General features: G+C 43.7%; 2 protein-coding genes across 3 annotated transcripts in view; one reads left to right on the plus strand and one right to left on the minus strand.

The window, feature by feature from the left end:
* xpnpep2 (X-prolyl aminopeptidase (aminopeptidase P) 2, membrane-bound) overlaps positions 1–21,311 on the minus strand; it is a 99,860-nt gene that overhangs the window by 66,128 nt on the left and 12,421 nt on the right. The gene's annotated exons all lie outside the window — the stretch shown is intronic.
* apln (apelin) lies at positions 1,133–19,718 on the plus strand. The gene is made up of 3 exons (XM_084353383.1): positions 1,133–1,712; positions 15,975–16,147; positions 19,526–19,718. Exons 1-2 carry the CDS (start codon positions 1,646–1,648, stop codon positions 16,139–16,141), a joined length of 234 nt encoding a protein of 77 aa, XP_084209509.1. The 5' UTR covers positions 1,133–1,645; the 3' UTR covers positions 16,142–16,147; positions 19,526–19,718.

The raw sequence follows: 21,311 nt of genomic DNA on the forward strand, positions 1-21,311 counted from the left end.
AGAGTAATGTTTTGACATGATATATTTACTTTTCCTCGAGTGATCTTTAGTTTCTTTTTACAACTGTGATTAAATTTATAGGCTCACTTACATCATGAGCTAATCAATTTTTGTCATATTTATTACTTCTGCTGAGGGCCTTGGACCAGATCGGCTGACTCCTTATGATAGGGCGGAGTATAAAATGCGGTAATTGGGTGGAGTTCAATGTTTCTTGATGCATAGTTTAATACATACAAAATTTATGGCCCTTCCAGAACGATTTTCTTCTCAAGTGGGTCTGTAGAAACTTGTAGCATTGATGTCGCTCTATGGCTAAACGCGATAAGAAAACTTGTTGTACTTTCAGTGCCTGCTAACAGTTCTCACAATTCACAGCGAGAAATGCAACCTTTCCTGTTTATTGTTTGATAAACAAATGAAAAAAAAAATAAGTTGATTTATTTTATAGCCAAGCAGGGTGGTGGTTTTCTTGTGGCTTTTGTTCGCAGGAAGAATATAATCTGTGTAGAAAAAAAAAATAAAACAAATGACTTCAGGGGGCGGTGGAACAAATAGTGCGAGCGATGGGATCAGGCAGAGTCTGATAAGTTTTTTCCTGCGGTTACTCCCAGTGTCACGGACACTAACTTCAAACGGCGCAAATGATTTAAGTCATACCTTCCTTCGAGACGTGGCTGCCAGCGCCACTGTTGGTAAAGAATAGTGTGAGGAAGAAAGGTCCATACAGCTGGCCTGGATACAAAAGCAGGAAAGCACGAACCTCATCTCACACCTTCCCTTCTTTCATCTACTTCCCCCAATAAGCTGGTATTTTGATTCCTGGATTCCTGGCAAGCAGCCCTGTTTGCAATTCAAAGAGTTTTCAACAAGAGCATCTGTTTGGGTATTATCATAAACCTGCATGCACCCCCCACCCTTCACCTCCTCCCCCTCTTTCCTCCCTCCCTCCCTCTGCTACCTCTCTCCTTCTCTTTCCTTCGGTGCATGTGCATGTTTGTGGAAAAGGGGTGGAGAGGATGGGTGATGGTGGGGCAAGGAGGGGGCTTTTCCGTGACCCACAGAGTCAATGATACATAAGCCACATGACCAGCTAGACTCACACACACACACACACACACACCGACAGGCAGACCTGCAAGCGGACTTCCAGCACATTCACAGCTCCACTGAACTTGGCTCATGCTGCCGTTTCTCTGACAGAAGAAGAGAAGACACACAGGCACACACACCTCCGTGGGAGAGCTCAGATAAAGACGTGCCTTCAGTCTTGGAGTGGCGCTGTCACACACTGATATACAAATACGCATTTAGACAAATACACAGGCACAGTCAGGGAGCCACACACACACACACACACACACACACACATACACACACATTCCCACAAATTGACACACTCACTTCTCTCACTCTCACACACACACACACACAGGGGAGCAAACAGTCTCTCTCTCTTTCTTGCTCGCTCAGCTGCTCTCTCTCTCTCTCTCTCTCTCTCACTCTCTCTCTCTCCCCCTCTCCCTCCCTCCCATCCACACACACACACACACATACACACACACTCACACACACACACATACACACACACACCACTACAGTATATCAGCGAGTGACTAGCGGAGAGCCAGAGGGGAGTGCAGAAATGAATGTGAAGATCCTGACGCTGGTGATTGTGCTCTTGGTGTCTCTGCTGTGTTCTGCCAGTGCTGGTGAGTACAGGAGCGGCCAGCCTCGTCGCCGGTCGTCTCCCTCCGCTTTCTATTTCTCTCTCTGTTTGCCTTTGGCTCGTGCAGGCAGCTGTAGTTGATCAGTTACCCAGCATGGTTAGCCTTGTGTGGGCTCTAAAAGGCAGGAATATCAGCACCTGGCTGTATACAGTACTGCACTGCAGTGGTTATACTGTCTGCTATTGTACTGCCATGGCTTTTATGGTAAACTTGAATGTGGTTTTCTAGCTTAGATTGATCCTTTTTTCCTCCCTGCCTCACCTTGATGTAAGCTTGTAAGACTTGGAGATGAAATATGAAGAGGTTTTTGTTGATGGACAATTCATGTGTGGAGCTGTAGCTGTGCTGGATGTATGGGCGACTGTTGTGGCTGTTATGAAATGTAAGATATGCATGGCACATGTCCTGTGAGGTGGAGTGAATCTGATTCATTTACGGCTTGATGTATTCCATCTGACCCGAGTGCTATATGATTATTACATGACTGTGATTGTGCAGCAGGGCAACACAGCACCTATATATGCGTGTGTGCCTCCTGTGGTGATGATAATGAGGACTGTAATTGTTGTACGCATCGATGAGGGGAACACAGATCCCAGATGCATGGATTGTCTCCTGTGGGGCTCTTTCTTGATGCCTTGTCACAGTGAATTTCCGTAAAGTGCAGCCGCGTCTCTGGAGCCATTGTTGGACTAGATATCAATTCCAGCGTGGATCTAAAATGTCTAATATTTGGAACAAAAACATTGACTTTGGACAATTACACAGGGGCAGGGCAGATTCCCTCTGATGGCTCATGGGAGTAAATGGGTTGTGAGAAATGTGGCTGGGGGGTTAGTTTGGAGAGCGATGGGCAGTCTGCAGATGTGATGCAGGTAACATTATGGTGTGAAAAAACAACAGTTAGGCCTGTGTAAATGTCTGGGGCATTCTTGGGATTATCACCTACCCACCAACTACAGCAGCTTGGAAGACACACAGACAGAAGCTGTGTTTATATTTAATACAAGCTGTAAAGAAATGATAGAAAAGATGTAGCACAATGATTATATTTCATACAGCACATCCTGGAAGGAAACAGGCCTAGGAACATATATAGTAAGATGCTGTATATGTTGCTAGGTGCTGTATAGAGATGCTGTGTAGACTTTATGCTGTCCACTCTGTGTATCGATCTGCGGCCACAGCACTCACAGTTCCCATGCTTCCCAGCACATTCGTTACAGCGACATGCTATTTTTGTCTGAGCCTCTCAGCACATGAGTAAATGGGAAGCAATTATCTAGCATCATGGTCAGTGTCGTTTTTCACGCCCTGCGTGTGGCTAAGCATGTTCCACGCCTGAGAGCCCACCGTGCTACACCAGCTACGGGGGAAAAACAAGGCTGCCGTGCCTCGGGCTTTCATGGGAGCTTATCCTTCTCAACGTTGTTCGAGTCATGCCGCTTATGTAGCTCTCTCTGTCCCCCGGCTGCTGCTGCTTCTACTGTAGTATCAGAGCTCCATTGACAGAGAGGAAGAGAGACAGAAAGGGAGTGAAAGAGAGGAGGGGATGCAAGTGTGTTGCGGCGTTGATGGGTGTGGGGAGGGATGCTAGCTGGAGTGTGTCTGCGTAGCACAAGCCTCTGCTACAGTATGCGCTGTCGCGGGAAGGTGTCGGAAGAGGCTCTGCATGTAGGCAGTGGGTGTGAAGCCTTTCATCTTGAGACAAACGCTTTTCCAGTTCAGTGGGCTTTCTCTCTCTCTCAGGCATCTGTGTGTGTGTACATGTGTGTCTGAGGAAGAGGAGAGAGAAGATAACACAGAGAGTGAGACAGAGAGAGAGAGTGTGTGTGTGTGAATATAGACCTGGATCTGAGTGAGATACAGGAGGAGGGTGTGGAAGTGTGCATGAGTCCTGATTGTATTTATGGATGTATTTGCATATTAGCAAGAACTCCAAGCGCAACAGGCAATCCACCTCAATGCTACTTACAATATTCATTCAGTACACAAAAAGAGCTACCGTGGCTGTCTCTATGTAATATTAGCATCCTTTAGCAGCACACTTCAATTACCCATCCTTGAAAAGCACTCTGGCTCAAGAGTGGGCTCCAGCTTTAGACATGTAGTATCCATAATTCATCCCGAGGCCGATCACTCTTCCTCCCTGTGTAACTCTTAAGACTGGTACATAAACACTCTTTATTCCTATAACATTCTCACGTCTGTCACATCAAAGCTTCATTTCTCTCTGCCATGGAAACACCCTGCCAATCTTCACCTAGGGACGCACAGCATAAAAACAATAGCAGCTGGCTCAGGCACACACACACACACATCTGCCCACACGCACACACACACAGGAGGTGTAATTGTGAGGCCTGGGTTGAACAGGTGAGCCAGTTGTGTGTGTGTGAGCAGGGCACGAGGCCCAGATCAGAGCCATTATCTGGCAATGGGATCATCTGCTTGGGATTTTATGAGAGCTGTCAGCAGTGCTATTATTCCATATTAAACTTTGATGTATTGTTGGGGCTGGCTGCTCCACCACCATCATGCTTACATACTGTACTGTGGCCCGCCTCGCTCAGATGCTCAACCAAGTGTTACGGGTCAAAGTACAGCCAAAAGAGGAGGGCTTTCAGCACATGCAGCCACTCATTTAAAAGCACCTAAAACGCCTCCTAGCTAGGTCTGATTATTTTGTTAACAGCATCTATAGATCTCAACCAACCGTAACCAGGAAGCTTTAAATCATAATCCCCTGTATTTTAATGTGAAGAAGGTGTTTGTGCCTGCAGACGTGATTACGAGAACAAAAGCAGCTAAACTTTTCCAGATGTCCTGGCATAACATGCACACAGTGGGCAAACACTTGTGTCAAAGGGGAGCTGTGGGAAGGTTATTACAGGATTATGGGGAATCACAAGGCCTTTTCCTTTTTTTTTTTAAATTGCGAGGCACAGGAGCTTGTGAGCACCACCTGGGTTTATGTCTCTCTCTCACACACACACACACACACCACAAAACAGACACACACAGACACAGACACACAGGGTCAGATGAAATCCATTTCATAAAGAACCTGGATTTCCTCTTCATGCAGCATTACCAGGAAATAGAGCCAGAAGCCTGCAGCATCAGTGGAGTTTATCTGCTGCAGACAACACACACACACACACACACACACACACTAAACACTTCATGAGTTGTGTTTAGGATGTGACTGAAGTGTGATTTGTTATCCTCTTGTTGATTTGTCATTTGTTTTGCTTCTGTGGGCCTAAATAGTAGCATCAGAACAATGTTGTTGTGATCCAGACAGTATACTTTACGTCCATGTAGCTCGGTTAGCAGTGGGTGTTTGACAGTATATAATGTGAGATGATATATGTTATACATTTGTCATGTTGCCATATTATTTATATTGTGGTAGCTAACCATTGGATATTTCTGGATGTGTTGTCATATTCAGCCAAGAGGGAATTATATCGGGAATTTCTGTCAGCGGTGATGTAGAGGATATTTGTTAAAAACCTTCCCTGCCACTAGAAGGTTCTGACTCGTGTTGTCAAACCAAATCCGCTTTCCACATGAAATTATTTACTATATTGTATTTTTGCACGGCTGCTATTTTGGCCAGGTCTCTCTTGTAAAGGAGATTTAGATCCCAATGTGACTTCCTGGTAAAATAAGGTGAAATAAAACAAAAAATGTAAATAAGCAGGATAAGATATTTCCCTCTTTTGATTTGATTTGACAATATCGAGCACTCCAATATAGCCTTAAATTATTGTTATTATTAAGGCCTGTCCAACCCTAACTGCCATAGGGTTCATAGTCCGCAAGTCAGTGTAGCAATGAGGAGATTTCTAAAAGAAAAATTCTTTCTGTGATAAACCACTTTGCATCTGTATAATATCACCCAACATGAGCTCGGTGAATGGCACTCTCAATTGCTCTGGAGTGGGTGGGAGCCGAGGAAGAGATTTAGTGAGAAATCATAACTCATTTGGTAGGGATATAAGGCTAACCTTTGGGCTAACACTCCCCGGAGAGCTGAGCTGTTGAAGACTTTGGCATATGTGACTGCTGGGCTGCTGTAATGTAATTCAGAACTCTTTGAATGAATAAATCTACTCACTTAGATCTTCCCTTGAGAGCAAATGCAGCGAAGGGAAAGAAAAAAGGCAAAGGGGGAGTATAAAAGTCGGGCCAAGGGACAGAAAAATAAAGGGGCGGACAGGAAGAGAGGCTATCTGGGAGCTGAGAGGTTGTGTAAGCTCTCCGTGGTGAAGGAAGTCACAGCTACATCTGAAAACTCACAGCTGGTGATCTAGTCCATCTTAACGCATGTCATATGTGAGATAATGGCATTTCTTGGCTGCAAAGAAAAAGTCTGCTCCGCTAAATATGCTAAATCACTTGTAAATTCTGACTCCATTCTGATTCCTTATGCATGTTGTGGTCCAGACCCCCCTTTGAGTTCTGAGGGCACAACCTAGAGGTTTGGGTGAGGGGTGGTGGGGGTGTGGAGACGGGGTCCTGTGTTAACCAGACCTCATGTGATCACCAGACCCTATCCTCAGGCCCGGGGCGCTCCTTACAACTTAATTAGAGCCAGATATATTTTTTTTCAAAAATGCTCTGTTTTCCACTAGTGTCCAATATTAAAGTGATTTATGACTCTCTTTTTGAACATTAAGTGTTACATTTATAGCAGTAGTCCAGGCAGATCAGATTCCTGATCAAGATCTGAGTGGACATTTTTATTAACGGGCTGCCAGACCGCAGAATAAATACTGCGGTCTGTAGGAACGCAGGTGCTTTAATTACTTTCATGCTCAATTTGTAGGAACCCAGAATGAAAAAAATATGACTCCTGTGTATTGCTTTAGAGATGTCATTTGTGGTAGAAAGTCATACTTCGGCAGCTAAAGTGGTGCGTCGGAGTAGAAGTGAATCAAATAAATATGGTTTAGGGTATTGTCACCATTAACGTCAAACCTCTATAGGCGCCATCGTGGATCAGTGAGATTTCTTACAATGTGCGGCTAAAAGCGCTGCACAGCTGGCTGTTGTTAGGCTGCTCAGGATTTCATTGCTGTGAAGATAGCAGTGTGGATTGGGGCTGTGAATGGTGCAGTGGGACTGTAGGAGAGATTTTGGGTTCATTTATCGACTCCCCCTCTGGGATCTGCCTAAACTCAAAGCCTGAGGCTAAAGGATGTCACTTTATTCTGAGGGATTTAAAGGATGTTGTGGTGCACCGCATGTGGTTTCAAACTGTCATGCACCTTATGATCCTGCCTTAAATTAAATGCTTGAAAAGGGTAATTGTAAGACCGCTTCCATCTTTTCACAGAAGTGGGGCCCTTCTGTGACAACACAGAAATCATTCATTTATGAAATTGTGCATTATTCATCGCAATAGCTCTTTCTTTGATCACAAATGTTATTTTCCCTGGGAGACTATTTCACACATACAGGTCTAAATGTCTAAACGTTGGTCAATCACATGATCTGCCACCGACTAATACACAGGACAGGGCCCCTCGCTGTGTCCCCATGTCTCACACACTCTTCAGGAGAGGCCTCCCTGCTCTCAGGGCCCCTGAACATGAACAGATGTTTGTAAAAATACAAGAGCAAAACAATATATGGATTTCATAAACATGCTTCCACATGAGGCAAACAGTTTATCCTCCCAGCTCATGGAAACCTTGTAAACACAGAGGGCCGATAAACATTAAACTTTAGCACAGAGCAGCTGAACCTGTCAGTAAAAAATCCTCATGAATTTTATTTCATCGCTAAATATTTGAGACAGAATTGCTTACTATGTTTCATTGCATAACCTTTAGCCAAAGGTGCTTTTTTTCCTTCCTAATAAAACTCTCTTTTAGCAAAGACTTTTCATTAGACATCATTTAAATGTGCTACAAGTTAAAGTAATTATGGATGTTTTTATGTCCATGCCACAGTTTTTGTTTATTATTGTTTGTGCTACCAAGCATTTAACCCGTGTAGCATCACTTTCACCTTAAAAAACAACTAAAAATGGGCCATACTTAAACTACTGAGATGTTGAATTCTAAGGAAGGTGTCATTACAAACCAAGATTTGTGACTGTTGTTTTTTTTTTGCATATTTGAAGAGGTTTGTCTGATGCAATGCATAAACAATGGACCACAGCTTACTGCATTAAACATAATTTTGTTCACACGTGATTTAGCATACATTTGCTAACCCTAACCCATCTCAAATATAATGATAATAGCTTGTTTTGGGTTAATCTATCCAGTTAAGCTTTATGTGTCAGAGCCATTGTTTTGTTTCCTTTAGTGTGGTTGAGACGTACCACAGTCTGATGCAATGTTGCTGCTATTTTCCTTTAATAGTACTGTATGTGCTATGGGGAGAGGCGATGGTCCCCTCAGGCTTTAAAAGCTGCAGTGAACCCTGCGCAGTGACGTTTCTCTCTCTCTTTCTGTCTCTCTCTTTTCTCCCACATTCTCAAATGGGAGAAGGCACGCAGGTTCACAGCATGGGGGGGAGTGATGACACAGGAAGGGAGGGGCTGTGTTTCACATCTGATTAGCGTGCCCATGGAAACGGATGGTTGGAGGATCCCTTTGCCCTTGACATGCAATCTCTGGAGATTAGGGCAACGGTTGGTAGCCTTACCTACCTACTGTACCTGCCATGCGCAAAAGATTCATCCTGCTGTTGTTAACAGAAAGCATCCCTCCTGCCCCTGCTCTCCTCCATGGAAGTTGTGAAGAGAAATCCTCCCTCTGAGTTATTATATTGGTTGTTTTCCCTGCTCATGATGAGTAGGCTCCAACCTGCAGTAACCTTCTAGCCACAAATTCACCCCTTCAACTGGAGTGGGATTTTGAATAAACCAACAGGCAGTCAAGAGGTGAGGGGAGTCAGTGGCTTCATTAGCTGGCTCAATGCTGCTGCCGGCCCTTTGAACTCACAGCGCTCTGATCATAGCAGAGCATGCAGTCTCACACCTCATCATTTCATACACTCTCTAATTCAGGAGCATATATAGCTCCACACTTCACAGGCGGCTCACTGACTCAAAGGGGCATCTGCAGAAAGCCAGAAACTAGCAGGCTGCACAGTTTGTTTTTAATTTGTTCTGAAGGTGGGGGTCGCTTTGAGAGCAGGGGGTTAAGTTTAAAAGCTGCAGCAACTTTTCATGTACTTTGGTTTCCTCACTGGAGTTTGTATAGACAAAGCCAGCCTTCAACTCAGCCACAAGCCTAGCATTATCACAGAACACAACAATGCTGCATATCAAACAGTCCCAAACAGGCGAGTGCTCACGACCAAAACAAACCCCTCCTGAGAAGAACACTCAGAGGCCAAGTGCTGTGGCCCGCAGAGGTTAAAAACATCGCAGACACAGCCAGAGGGCTGATCGTGCATTCACACTGTGTGCAGTGAAATTTGTAAATTGAGAAACCTGGTCGATTTCAGCTGACAATGTCATTCTTTTTGCTCTAAACTGAGCGCCTTTCATGGTGGCTGCCATGGTAACGTGGTCTGAAAGTCGGCAAGCAATTGGTACCAGTTTCTGCCAAGGCCCAGACTTACTGGTAGGCATGCGATAAGCAGCATTTCCGACACTAAATGTTGGATTGTGAAAGCTGAACAACAAGGGACTGCCTCTTTAGTTAGGCACCATTCCATATGTGCAGGATGAATGTGTGGGGAGGCCATCAGGCTGCTAGCAAATCTCCAGTGTGATGCTGTAGCAGTGCAGAGGCTTATTCTAGGTTAAAAGAATGTTTGGCACGTATCTGGCACAATTAACACTTCTCATCCTTGGCCAAATAATCCTGATCCCCTAATGTGCTTATGCAGTGGGAAGCATCTCTGCCCATGACATGTCTCTGTCTGGCTGTGTGGGTTAGTATGTCTGTGGTAATGGCATGCTATAGAGGGATTCATTAGCTAAAGCTACTTTTAGTGAATGAAGGAGGGGAGGCACACGATGGAGACAGCAGGCCTGCTCCTCCAACGTCATGGTAATAACCATGGCTACACACACCAGGGTATTTATTCTTCCTATCTCCTACTAACACAAATATTGCTCTGTTGCCCATTAGGATTACACACACATGCACAAGATACAATCTTGTGTATGTATACAATCTTTTTATGATATGGATGTCTAGCAAATACTATAATGTGGCAGGTTATTTTTGCAATAGAAACACCATCCACCATCACACTGGAATATGTTGTGAAGGAATGCTTCGTATGTCATGTCATGCAAATGTAAAAAGAAGGCAAGCGTTAACTGGGTCTCTGATTCAGTCCAATCAAAGTGGTAATAGAGAGAATATCAGTTCAGATAGAAACAACACTCAGAGTATACAGGAATGCTAACAGCTCTGTGAAGCTGTATAAAAGAGACTGTATAAAATACGGGTCTGAAAAGTGCCTCCATTTTGTCTAATCGCCAGCTACGTCTCCACTGGCTTCATAAATATGTTTGATTGTATGTAAGCTTATGAAAAAAACAACCCTATTTTTTATAGTCTCAATTGCCAGTTTCAAGTCTTCTTCAACACAGCATGATGTTCATTTTGTACATTATCATCTGATTTGAAGTAAAAAAGATGATTAACTAGGGTAAGTTCGGTAGACCTATTTAACTTGCAGCCCGTGGGCTGAATGCTGCCTTTTAACAACCTCATTCTGCCAATTTAATGAAGTCCCTTTAATGAATATCCAGTCATTAGTTATATTTGTTGCTATGCACAAAAATACTCCTATTTCATTTATAGGTCTGGACTTGTCCAAATATGGTCACTTTTGGTGGCGATGTTCCGCTTTTTTGGGCTAAATGTTAACAAGCTCACTATGACAATGCTAACATGCAGATAGATCAGCTATCTAGTATAGCATGTTAGCATGTAACATTTGCTGATTAGCATGTACAAGTGCAACTGAGGATGCAGGTATCTGTACAAAAAGCAAAGAATTGGACAAATCAAAGTTTTGGTTGAAGGATCACACTAGATGAAAAATTAAGTTTTTACAATTCATCCTGAGGAGGGAATTAATATCTGCTGCATGTCATGGTAAACATTCAATAGTTGTTGAGACTGTGCTAAAGCTCAAATCAAGGGCTCACCAAAGTCAGTAGAATCCATCCCCGGGGTACCATACATCTCTGAACAATAGTTTATGTCAATCCATCTGATTGAGTTGAGGAGATATTTCAGTCTGTCAGTGGTGGACTGATGGTGTGCTTATCCTACTCCTACTTATCCAGCTTTTATCATGAACAAGGTTTTTGATGCCAAAATATGAAGTACAATCACACTGCGGGCACATAGGGTTAACTCCAGCTGTTTGTTGTTTACTTATCAGGATACATCTGTACAAACTGCAGTAGTCAAGATTTGCGGCGCAGAGGTGTCAGACAAGTGATGTGGGGACAGTAAAGAAACAGAGGAGCGATGAAATGTTATGAGACACTCAGCCAGCCGAGAAAATGGATCAATGAGATTGCACGCAATTGATTCATAATCAGTGTGACTGTGAGTGATGAGCAAGACGAGTAAACAAACAGATAAGATTCAAGAGGACCGCAAATCATTTTGCAGTGACACAGAGAAAATTAAACACAGCATGGATTAAATTTTGGAGGCCACGCTTGACTGAGCATGTTTACATTTGATGCAACAGTGTCATAACTGTGAACAGAGCCCGGTGCTTACTTGTTGCTGTAGTTAGACTCACAGGCTGGTATAGTTTAATCTCTTATGTCCTAGTGGCAGAAAAAAACATTATTATTATGCATTCACAAGTGCAGACATTTGTTATGTGGTCGTTTTGGCAGGCGATACACACAAATCAGCTTTACAACTATTAATAAGCAGCTCTGGCCCATTTGCCATGCTGTCTGTGTTCCTGCATTGATACACAGCGCTGTGATATACAGTTTGCTCTTGCCAAGTTCATCAGGTGTCCTCATGGTTGGCATTAAACCAGAGGACAGCCATTTCTCTTCTCTGACTGGATGGACAAGCGCTGGAAGACTTATATCTCTCCGGGCACCACTGATGGACTGTTGCAGAATCAACAGGGATAAGCTGTCAGTATTACACTTTCCGCTGGGCCATAACAAGACGGAGAGCCGGCCATTTGAAAAAGACAACATAACAGATATCACGATAGGAGGTGGTGGTGAAACTAGGGCGGGGAATTAGGGTGCAGCCAACCAGCTATTCATCATTAGTCTGGAGACTGGCCAGTTTGTGACACTGTCAACTACTCTCTTCTCTGCCTGACCACTTCTACCTCTCCTACGCCTCTCCTTTGCAAGGAGGCGCCAGCGATGTATGCAGCAGTAGCAGCAACAACCAGGCATTCCTGAAATTCCCTCTTTATTAAACTTTAATTAGGGAATTACCAAGTGGGGGAACAAGTGTTGAGATTTGGTAGAAAGAGGGTAAAACCAGGGCTCCAAGGTCATCAGAACTTGAGATAAGACGCTTGTTATTGTGAGACATGTGTTGTGCTGCCATTTTGCTGTTTTACCAGCTGAACATAAACATGGGAATCTCTCCTGGGAAAAGATCAATGGGATACTACAGAGGCTGGATCCAATTTCAGAGCAATAAGATAGCTGAGATATCCTATTGTTTATGGAGATGAAATATGCATTATCCAATGATAAAGCTGCCCTGGAAACAATCAAAGATCTTATCCAGATGCAACAGATGTTGCTACATTCAATCTATATGGGTTCAACTGGAGATGGGTTGAGATACAAAGCTAGCTGTTGCTGTATGTCATATCTGTCACACAGAGAAGCTTTCCCCACAGGCTGCAAGAGTTAATCTATACTGCCAGTGTTATCACTGGGGCCCGGCTTATTTTTAGCAGCTTTCATTACACTTTTCTATCCTGTAGCCAGATTGGATGGGTTGAGATTTGTCAGGAGAATCACGAGATGTTCTCCCTTCAAACCCCAGTGCCGAGCAGTGGCTGACAGCTTGCTGTGGCAGGAGACATCTAAATTGTCTCATTATGGACCTGGGTTATGACAGCCTGAGCCACCCAGAGAGGAACAGCAGATGAGTTGTGTGAGCCGAGGTACAATTACTTTACCATGTTGCATTGCAGTATGTGTGTGTATGTAGCGACTGAGTGCGACTCCATGCATGTGCTTGCAGCACCTGTTAAAGTAGCCCATTGCTCAAACTGTAGAAGCTGCAGTTGGCCGTTGTGTAGCACTCTAGTTACTTCAGGTATCACTGTGAGACGTTTAAGGTGTCAGTATGATTTAACCGTTTGTCGAATGGGCAAGTTTAGTGTCTAAAACCCTCCTTCGCCGAGCCTTTTCAATGTTGTTTCCATCTGACAATTTATTTCACTTTCTGAAACCGAATATTGAGCGTACTTTGGCTCAATCCCATTTCCAGTTTTTACACATACCCCTTGTGCCCTCCTGCCCCTCAGAACACAGTTACAAGAGGCAATGGTTGAAATCTCCCCCTATAAAATGAGACAACTCTTGTACATCATCAATAGACCAATAGTCGTCACCCCACGTCATCAAAACATCATATAAACTAGTCAGTTTCAAGCATATCAACACCTTAATAAAGCAACAACTGTAGCCTTGAACTTATGTGTATTGATGCTCTGATGAAGGCCACTTGGCTGAAATGTTAGCATGTTAGCCAGGATAAACTGAAGATTTATGTGTGTGCTACCTTTATACCTTTGGGTATTCAGCAGTTGGAAAATTTGACTTTGGTTTAGCACCACAAAATAAAACACTAGGAAGGCGCATCCACTCAATTTGAGCATACCGATACCTTAAATGGCAAAGACTACAGCCTTGAACTTCTGTGTGTTCTGCAGCTAAAATGGTTTTTCAGGTGCCAAAGGAAGCAGGGCCCCCCACAAAATCTACTCAAACACAGAGTGTTTTTACATTTAACCTTCTGGATTTAAAAGAAATGAGCTGAAAGCCTTCAGAGCATCAGTGTCCCTCTTTCACTGTGTATCTGGAACAATAACAAAGGGATAACGCGCAGATTAGTGCTCCTAGGGGCAAAGATGGGCTTTAGATGCGGAAATATGCAACACAGACTTTCCCCGCTGCAAATGAATTAGCCCACTGTTCACCCACAAATATAGTGTGTAATGTGCTTGCGGAAGAAGATTAGTGTGGAAATGGAACTTGAGACGTCTGGCATTTCAGGGATATACATCGAAAACATTTAAAAAGCTGTCTAGCTCAGTGGTGCAGTTCACTTTATCGCATTATTTAAACCTGAAGGGCAGAAACCTTTATATTTTTCCTCTTTTTCTATGGAGAGTTGTTCTTTTAAAATGTCTTCAATATGCCACAGCTGAAGGTCAACAATTATGAAAGGCTGCAGAGAGACTTAGCCTTCCTCCTAATGGTGTTTTGAATTCAGCTCTTGAAGAAAGCTGCCCTCCATTCAACAAATTGATCTCAGCTATCAGAGAAGCCTGAGTGTTTTGAACGCAGGTTTTAGAGACAGTTTTTAAACGTTCAATCAGACGACATCCTTGGGGGCACAGCCGTGTCTTGTTCATATAACAGCCTGTGGTATCACCACTCTGCCACAACTAAACACACAAACCAATGAAAAGAATCTTAAAGGAAGCAGGAACCTAGCATCATGTTGGCTTTTGTAAGCTGCTCAGCTGCTGTCCTCAGTTTACTTGCTGCTTGTCCAAACCTCTGCAGTCGACCGTCTGACTTATCTTAAGCTGTGTCCTCACCCGAGCCCTCGTAAACTGAAGGAAGGTCATTCTCTTGGGAATTCTAAAAACGGTGCCAGTGTCTCTGAGGAGAGGAGACAGGAATGTCATGACCCCGTGTGAGCGATGTCAATCAGCTTTTTGAGGGGATCTGCCCAACGGGGATTTGAAGTTTCTTTTGAAAAAGGGGGTTCGGCTTTGAAGAAGTCTTAGAAATGCAGCAAGGATCACAAGAACATATTAATTCTCAAAAAATGAAAAGGTTCACTCTTGGGGAGGTTTACTCGACTTGTGAAATCAGTTGTATGATGTCTCTTGTGGCTCTGATGGGAGCTCAGTCTCGGTTTGGTTTCGACACTTCATATATCTAACAAAAAGTCTACACTACAATCTAGAGATGAGGTGTTTGGAGGAAGTGGTGATTAAGGAGGCAGGGGGGTCTAATGAAAGATGTTATTGTGTTGCATTATTGGAAATGTAGGTGTTTTTGGAGAGTCTCTGCTGCTTCAGTTTAGATATTTTAAATCTGTCTCTCGTCTCTCTTGAAGTCAACCAATAAATTCTCTTTAATCACATTGACACAGCTCCATTTCAGTAACATAATACATTTTTTATGAGTGTAATGAAAGTTTATGTACAATGAATTGTTCATTAAAATTAAAAATGCATCAGAGTATAAGTAATACATACAATAACTCCTCACTAAGATGTTTCATTGCTTTGACAAGTCCAAATAAAAGGTCCTGCTCTGCACTTACTCAAAGCTTATTGGAATATATATACCTGGCTGTTGTGCGACAGATCATCCACATTAAATATCCTGTTACAAGTAAGGATATTACTGCAAAACTTTCTGGAAGAAATCTCCAAAAGGAGGTCTTTCAGTTTGCGATAGGTTGAAAGGTCATAGAGACACTTGAGGTGGACCAAACCATTTGGAAAAGAGGGGCTTAAGGGGATCAGGCCACACTTATTGAAAGATGACTGAGAACATCTGGGATCACTCTCAAACACACATGTACTCACACACACCCAAGACATTCACACACATCCTCTTTAAGACACACCGCTATTAAACTCATCCCTAATCTCGGATCAAACGCTGCGACAGGATTCACCTCCACGAGGTCTGGTGCTGCCCGGTGTTTGTAATCTTTGCTGGAGAGTGACAGAGACATGAGACACGAGGGTTTGGGTTTCTCACTTCTAACTGCTGTGCTTTGGTTCCACCACACTGACTTGATGAAGTATAATGCTGGGTGGGCTTAAAGAGGCCCACACACACACTCACACACACTTATCTATACATGTCTCTTGTTTCCTCATCCATTATCAGTGTGATCCCTCTTCGGATCTTGCTACACATTTTCCGTAGGCACCGAAGGACTTGGCTCATAATCAAAATGTGATACTCTGAGTGAGAAGAGGTTGTGAAACACCATTTACTGGGATCTAATTGGTCTCTCCTCCATGTGTGTCCTCCAGGTCCCATGGCCTCCACGGAGCATGGCAGAGAGCTGGAAGAGGCGGCCACGGTGAGAAAAATGGTCCAGCAAAACCCTGCGAGGGGCGGTCAGACCCACAGACCGGCCGGCTGGAAGAGGAGACGCCCACGGCCACGTCTTTCCCACAAGGGGCCCATGCCGTTCTAGAGCAAGGTGAGTTTGTAGCATTCACGGTTGAATAGATGCTCGTTAGGCTTTGTTTGGCAAAGCGTACCATCACAATAAAACAGTCAGTGACACACAATAAAAGGCGCATGTGCTTATCGCAACAACTCTGTGTCCAACTTTCTGTCAAGTCAGAGCTCCGTGTTCCTCGAGAGAATTTGAGCAAAAGCACTTCCCGAATTATAACTGCTGACTAGTGAGGAAACAATTTCAGAGGAATTTCCAAGAGGAATATTAAGATGAGTCCTGAAATACTTTGTTGGCAGAATCAGTTCGGATGTTTTCGATGACGAATGGGAAACTCTTACAGGAACACTAGAAACTCTGCTAATGTCCACCGCAGCCAGACTCAACTCCAACACAAGGATGTTATTGTTGGCACTGGAAAAAAGTGCATGTCTTAACAGATTATTGGACCTTAGCCTACCAGCTTACATGCCTCAATAGTAGAGGTTGTTTTTAAGGATACGTCATTTATTTCCGCATATGGATGACAGTTATCCTTAGAAACCCAACCTTTGAGTGAATTCAGCTTGCATACGTCTCTTCTCTCCGCCTGATAAAGTCAATTAAAACCTTCTTTTCTAAAGATAACACTTTGTGGAGTTGGGTTTCTTGGCGGCACCACTTTTCTCGTGAGGGAATGTTTAACTTGCTGTCGAGTAAAACACGGCTTTGTTTGAAAACTCTTTCATCGAAAATCAGAGATAATATTTTACTAATCACCTTTTCACAGTTTGGTTTTCTATTCTGAACCAAAACAAACGCCGTCTCTCAATAGAAAAACAGATCAAACTTCATTGAGAAACTAAAACATACAACAGCTAATTAAACAACATTATCAAATTTACAGTATATACAGATCAAAACTCTCTTTGCGCTTGCTAATCTCTGTGAGAGGAAGGCAGCAGCAGTACAATTTTGTCCCTGCATTTAGAAGCACAGGACCCATTCACATGTCTCTACCAGACGCTGTGAGAGACGGGCAAACTCAGCAAGACACAATATCCCTGCAGGAGGTGTCGACTATACAACACTGACCTGCAGAGGGCCGCTGTAAATTAAAGCCATAGTGAGAGGAGGCTGCAGCCAGAGAGCGTCAAGGCATGGTTAATCAGTTTTAAAGAAAAGGGATCAAAGCTATAGAAGATTGGAGGCTCTTTTCTCTACAGGTTTTACAATCTATAGCGAATTATTGATAATATATTTTTGAATGGGTAAGACCTCTTTTGAACTCACTTCTGCTTTCAGTACGGGGGGGCGCTAGGGGCTGAGCACAAAGGTGAAAACAATGAGTAAAACACCAAGCCGGGGTAGTCTGCACTTGAAGGGCACCATGGGTCCTCCAACTTTCCTCGCTCTGCCAATAAAATGTGAGAATCCTCTCTGCGAGTTGAGCGGTCAGCGCTTGTGCTCAGTGCCAGAATGCCGGCCACACAATACGGGGAGCTTCAGGAAGTTGTGAAGCTCTGTAAAAGTGAACGGCTCAGTGAGTCACAATGCTGTCTCTGCAACCACCACTTAAACCACAACACGCTGAAGATTTCCTTTTTGTTGTTCACTTCCCACTGCTTCTCCTCTCATGCTTGCTAAGTTCATAGTTCATCTAATTCAAGGGGTTCTTCACATACCACACCAGTCTACCCCAAACCCGACCACAGTGGGAATGTACATCAGCTACCAACCTTCACTGAGAGAATGATCCATGGAGTCTGAACTTCTTTCTGCCTCAGCGTAATGTATTCTGACTGGAGGAATTAAGTCTTCACAAGACCAGATATCTACATCAATCCATCCCACAGCCTTCTAGCAGCCGTGAAAGCCTCTTTTCTTCCTCATGTGTCCTGCTTTCTTCTCCAGTTTGAGCTGATGATGGGAAAAACACCTCTGGAAGCAGCTGGAGATGCACTTTGTTTGATCAAAGCTAGAGTTCAATGGAGACGTCCAGCTGAGGACTGGCAGACAGACTGTATGTGGATATGTCGTTATTTGGCTAAACTTAATTACCGCGCTGTGAAAACAGAGATTAAGAGCTAAGATTGACTTGACAGTGTCCATCCACCAACTCCTTGCTACTTAGCGACATCTGCCCATTTCAGCGTCGTAAGCAGCTCATCTTTTATTCCCCAAGACACCTGAGGCAGAGTTTGACTTTTCATCCTTACACTTTCCAGATGTGAGCGAGTCTGAGAAGAAAGATGGCGACCCGGGTCATCCTCTTTGAGCTTCTGAGAAGACTCAGATCCGAACGTGCTATTACAACTCTTGGATCTAAGCCATGCCAGTGACAGTCTAAAAGAGGACAGGATATTACAGATTTAAAGCCGCAGGCAATTTATGAAAACCCCTTGAGACCATGAGTGTGAGTAAGCTCAGTGAATGAGTCTTCCTAAGGGTTTTTTTTTTTTTTTTCATCAAAACAATGTAGAGCAGGTCTGCAACTCCTCCATCTCCTCCCCTCTGTGGTGTAGTATGACTTCAAGTAGCTGCAGCACTGAGATCACCCCGTGGACACAAAGGACGACAACAAACAACAATACAACTACAATGTAGATTAGATATACCGTACATCAGTTCTCCTGGCATTACATGACCACAGAAATATGCCATCTTGAAACAAACGCAGGCTCTTATCATTAAATAAACCTTGTTGTCATGCAACAAAGCTTACTTCAGTACTCATCTGAAATCTTGGGAAATAATCAGAGAACTGGAGAAGATAAAAGACGAGGGAAGATAAAAGATTTCCTCATTGTTGCGCGGTGCTCCGGTGCCCCGAGCGCACTATAGACAGATGTACAATTGTGTTTCTCACTCCCTGACGTGCTTTTCTATCAAAGACCATGAAATCTGGTTGGATCATGTCTGGGATAGCCTTTTCTTCAGTTGTTCAAGAGCGAGATAACATAAGGTACAACACAGAGAGAGATGTAGCAGGAACTCCCTGAGGGGTGTCCATATTGGAGAGGAAATTGAAATGTCTGCAGGACTCATGAAACAAAAAAACATTTGATGATGAAGTTTGAGATGGTAGTCTGTGTTCCTGGTGTTACACAGTGGTCGGGCATACACTGATGACGTTACTTGCCCACCGTCCTAACTGCTCCTTCTTGTTCCATTACTCTAACAGACTTAATAAAACGACTCCCTGACATATTTAAAGCGGATTTGCTGTGAACGATGACCATTGTTTTTGTTTTGTAGATGCATTTTTATTATGCCATGCTTGCGTTTAACATGAAACTGCAGTTTGTAAGATATTTGCATTTTAGCTTTTGTAAAAAGCCAGTGTACCGAGGTATTACCGATGTTTTCATGAACTGTCCGTCACTGATGGCCCCTTTTTCTTGTCTTCCTGTTTTGCAGGCACTGCTTTGAGCGCCCTCCCCCAGGTTCTGATTTCTATGCTCTTCCTTTGCCTTGGGGGGCCTTGCAACGAAGGGCCTACGCTTGCCCAGCCTGAAGAGTGATGTCCATAGCACCTGCTGGTTCTTCAAGCAACTCTGTCCACAAAAAAATCAGGACAAGCCGCTCACCCTCAGCTCTAGGAGGAATTGGGGGCAGGGAAGGGGGGTGGGGGGTGGGGGTTATGGAGCCCGAGCTATCAGACTCTGTTTCTCTGTCTCTCTCTTTCTCTTTCTCTCACTCCCTCACTACTTATCTATCTCTGTCTTCTCCCAAGTGTTTTTTTTTTTCTTTTCAATTTTCCTATCATTTGCTTAATAGAGCCCAAACATAGCGATCTCCCTGAGTGTCTCACACACTTTGCATGACATGTGGTGGAGAGGGAGCCCGGTCAAAACAATCTGAGTCTTAAAGCATCTGTCACTTCTCCACGGTGTGGTATTCCCATCTCTCAAATCCAAGGTTACTGCAGCCGCCGATTTCATTGCTGTGTAGCTACTTAATGGCTTTGCTAACGGGCGAGGGCGCTGATTATGAGGAATGGCAGTGTCAGTTTTAATAGTTGACAATAGCAAATATTAAGTTCACTCTGGATGCCTGCTGCGAACAGGAAGTAAAGGTTTATCACGGAAGAGCAAGAGCGTCACATTTAAATGACATTATAACATCACTTAATTATCATTATTAATGGTGCTTTGTACCTCCTAATGACAGTACGTCCACATGCAAAGCAAAGTTGGACTGAAAAGCGAGCACATATTGTCAAAACAATCTATTTGAGTGACAGAATAATTCCTTCATTGAGGAGATTCTTTAATCCAAAGCTATTTTGGTGTTTCTGAACTCATTAACACCTCCGGGAGGGGTATTACTGACACGCTCAAGGTTACTGTAACATGTCCCACCTTGGATGAGTCCTTTGACCCCAAATCCCAATCCCAATCCTGTCCCCAATCCCCCCCAGCCTTCTCACCACACTGCTGCCCCACGCAGCTGCTCTACACGACTGTTAACTGGCAGGGGCAGTCTGCTCCACCGACAGGCTGCCTTGCCTTTTAATGAAGTGCCAAATAATAACCTTCTCCGCAATGCTGCCAGGAACGAAGGAATGAAAGGTTAGGGAGAAACACATTACCTCTTGTTTGAAGTCTTGATACACTGACACATTATGCATTTTTAAATTTCTGCAAACGGAAATCCCACGAGGAGGACGGCTAAATTAGACCAAAAAAAAGAAGCAGTTCAAAGTAAATATCAGCTCAGTTAATATGTCACCATGATCAGCCTACCACTAGTGCTCTGGCTGTTTTAACATTCAGCATAAGGCTGGTTTTGACCCTTTGACCGATATCTTTCACTGACGAAATGCTATGCCTTTCCATCATACTGGAATATATTACTGTTTATGTTTATTTCTGTGTTTAATTAAGTAGTTTTCTTTTTTCTCAGGGTGCTGTGATAGAGGCTTGTACTAGAGCAGTCTATTTTGTGCATTTATTTAACAGAACACAAACATTCAGTACATTTAAAGCTTATATGAGCATATTTTCGTATACTGTATCGTTACTCTCTCCCTCTATGTATTCACCAGTATAGCCATGTATCCTAGTCGTGATCCTTTCCCTACGTTATGTTGGGTACAGTTGCCTTTCTAGTCTGCCCCTCCACAGCACAGGTGGTCGTGGCTTTGATCATTACGCTCATTAAATCCTCGAGTTAAGCTTTCTCAGATGGATCTCCCCAAGGC

Source organism: Pagrus pagrus (assembly GCF_965226575.1).
Source record: "Pagrus pagrus genome assembly, chromosome: 5".
Taxonomy (NCBI): Eukaryota; Metazoa; Chordata; class Actinopteri; order Spariformes; family Sparidae; genus Pagrus; species Pagrus pagrus.

Bases quoted from the DNA above. Each gene is read 5' to 3' on its own strand.
- apln (XM_084353383.1), top strand. From the start codon at position 1,646: ATGAATGTGAAGATCCTGACGCTGGTGATTGTGCTCTTGGTGTCTCTG. The intron at 1,713-15,974 runs GTGAGTACAGGA...TGTGTCCTCCAG, and splicing joins GCTGTGTTCTGCCAGTGCTG to GTCCCATGGCCTCCACGGAG.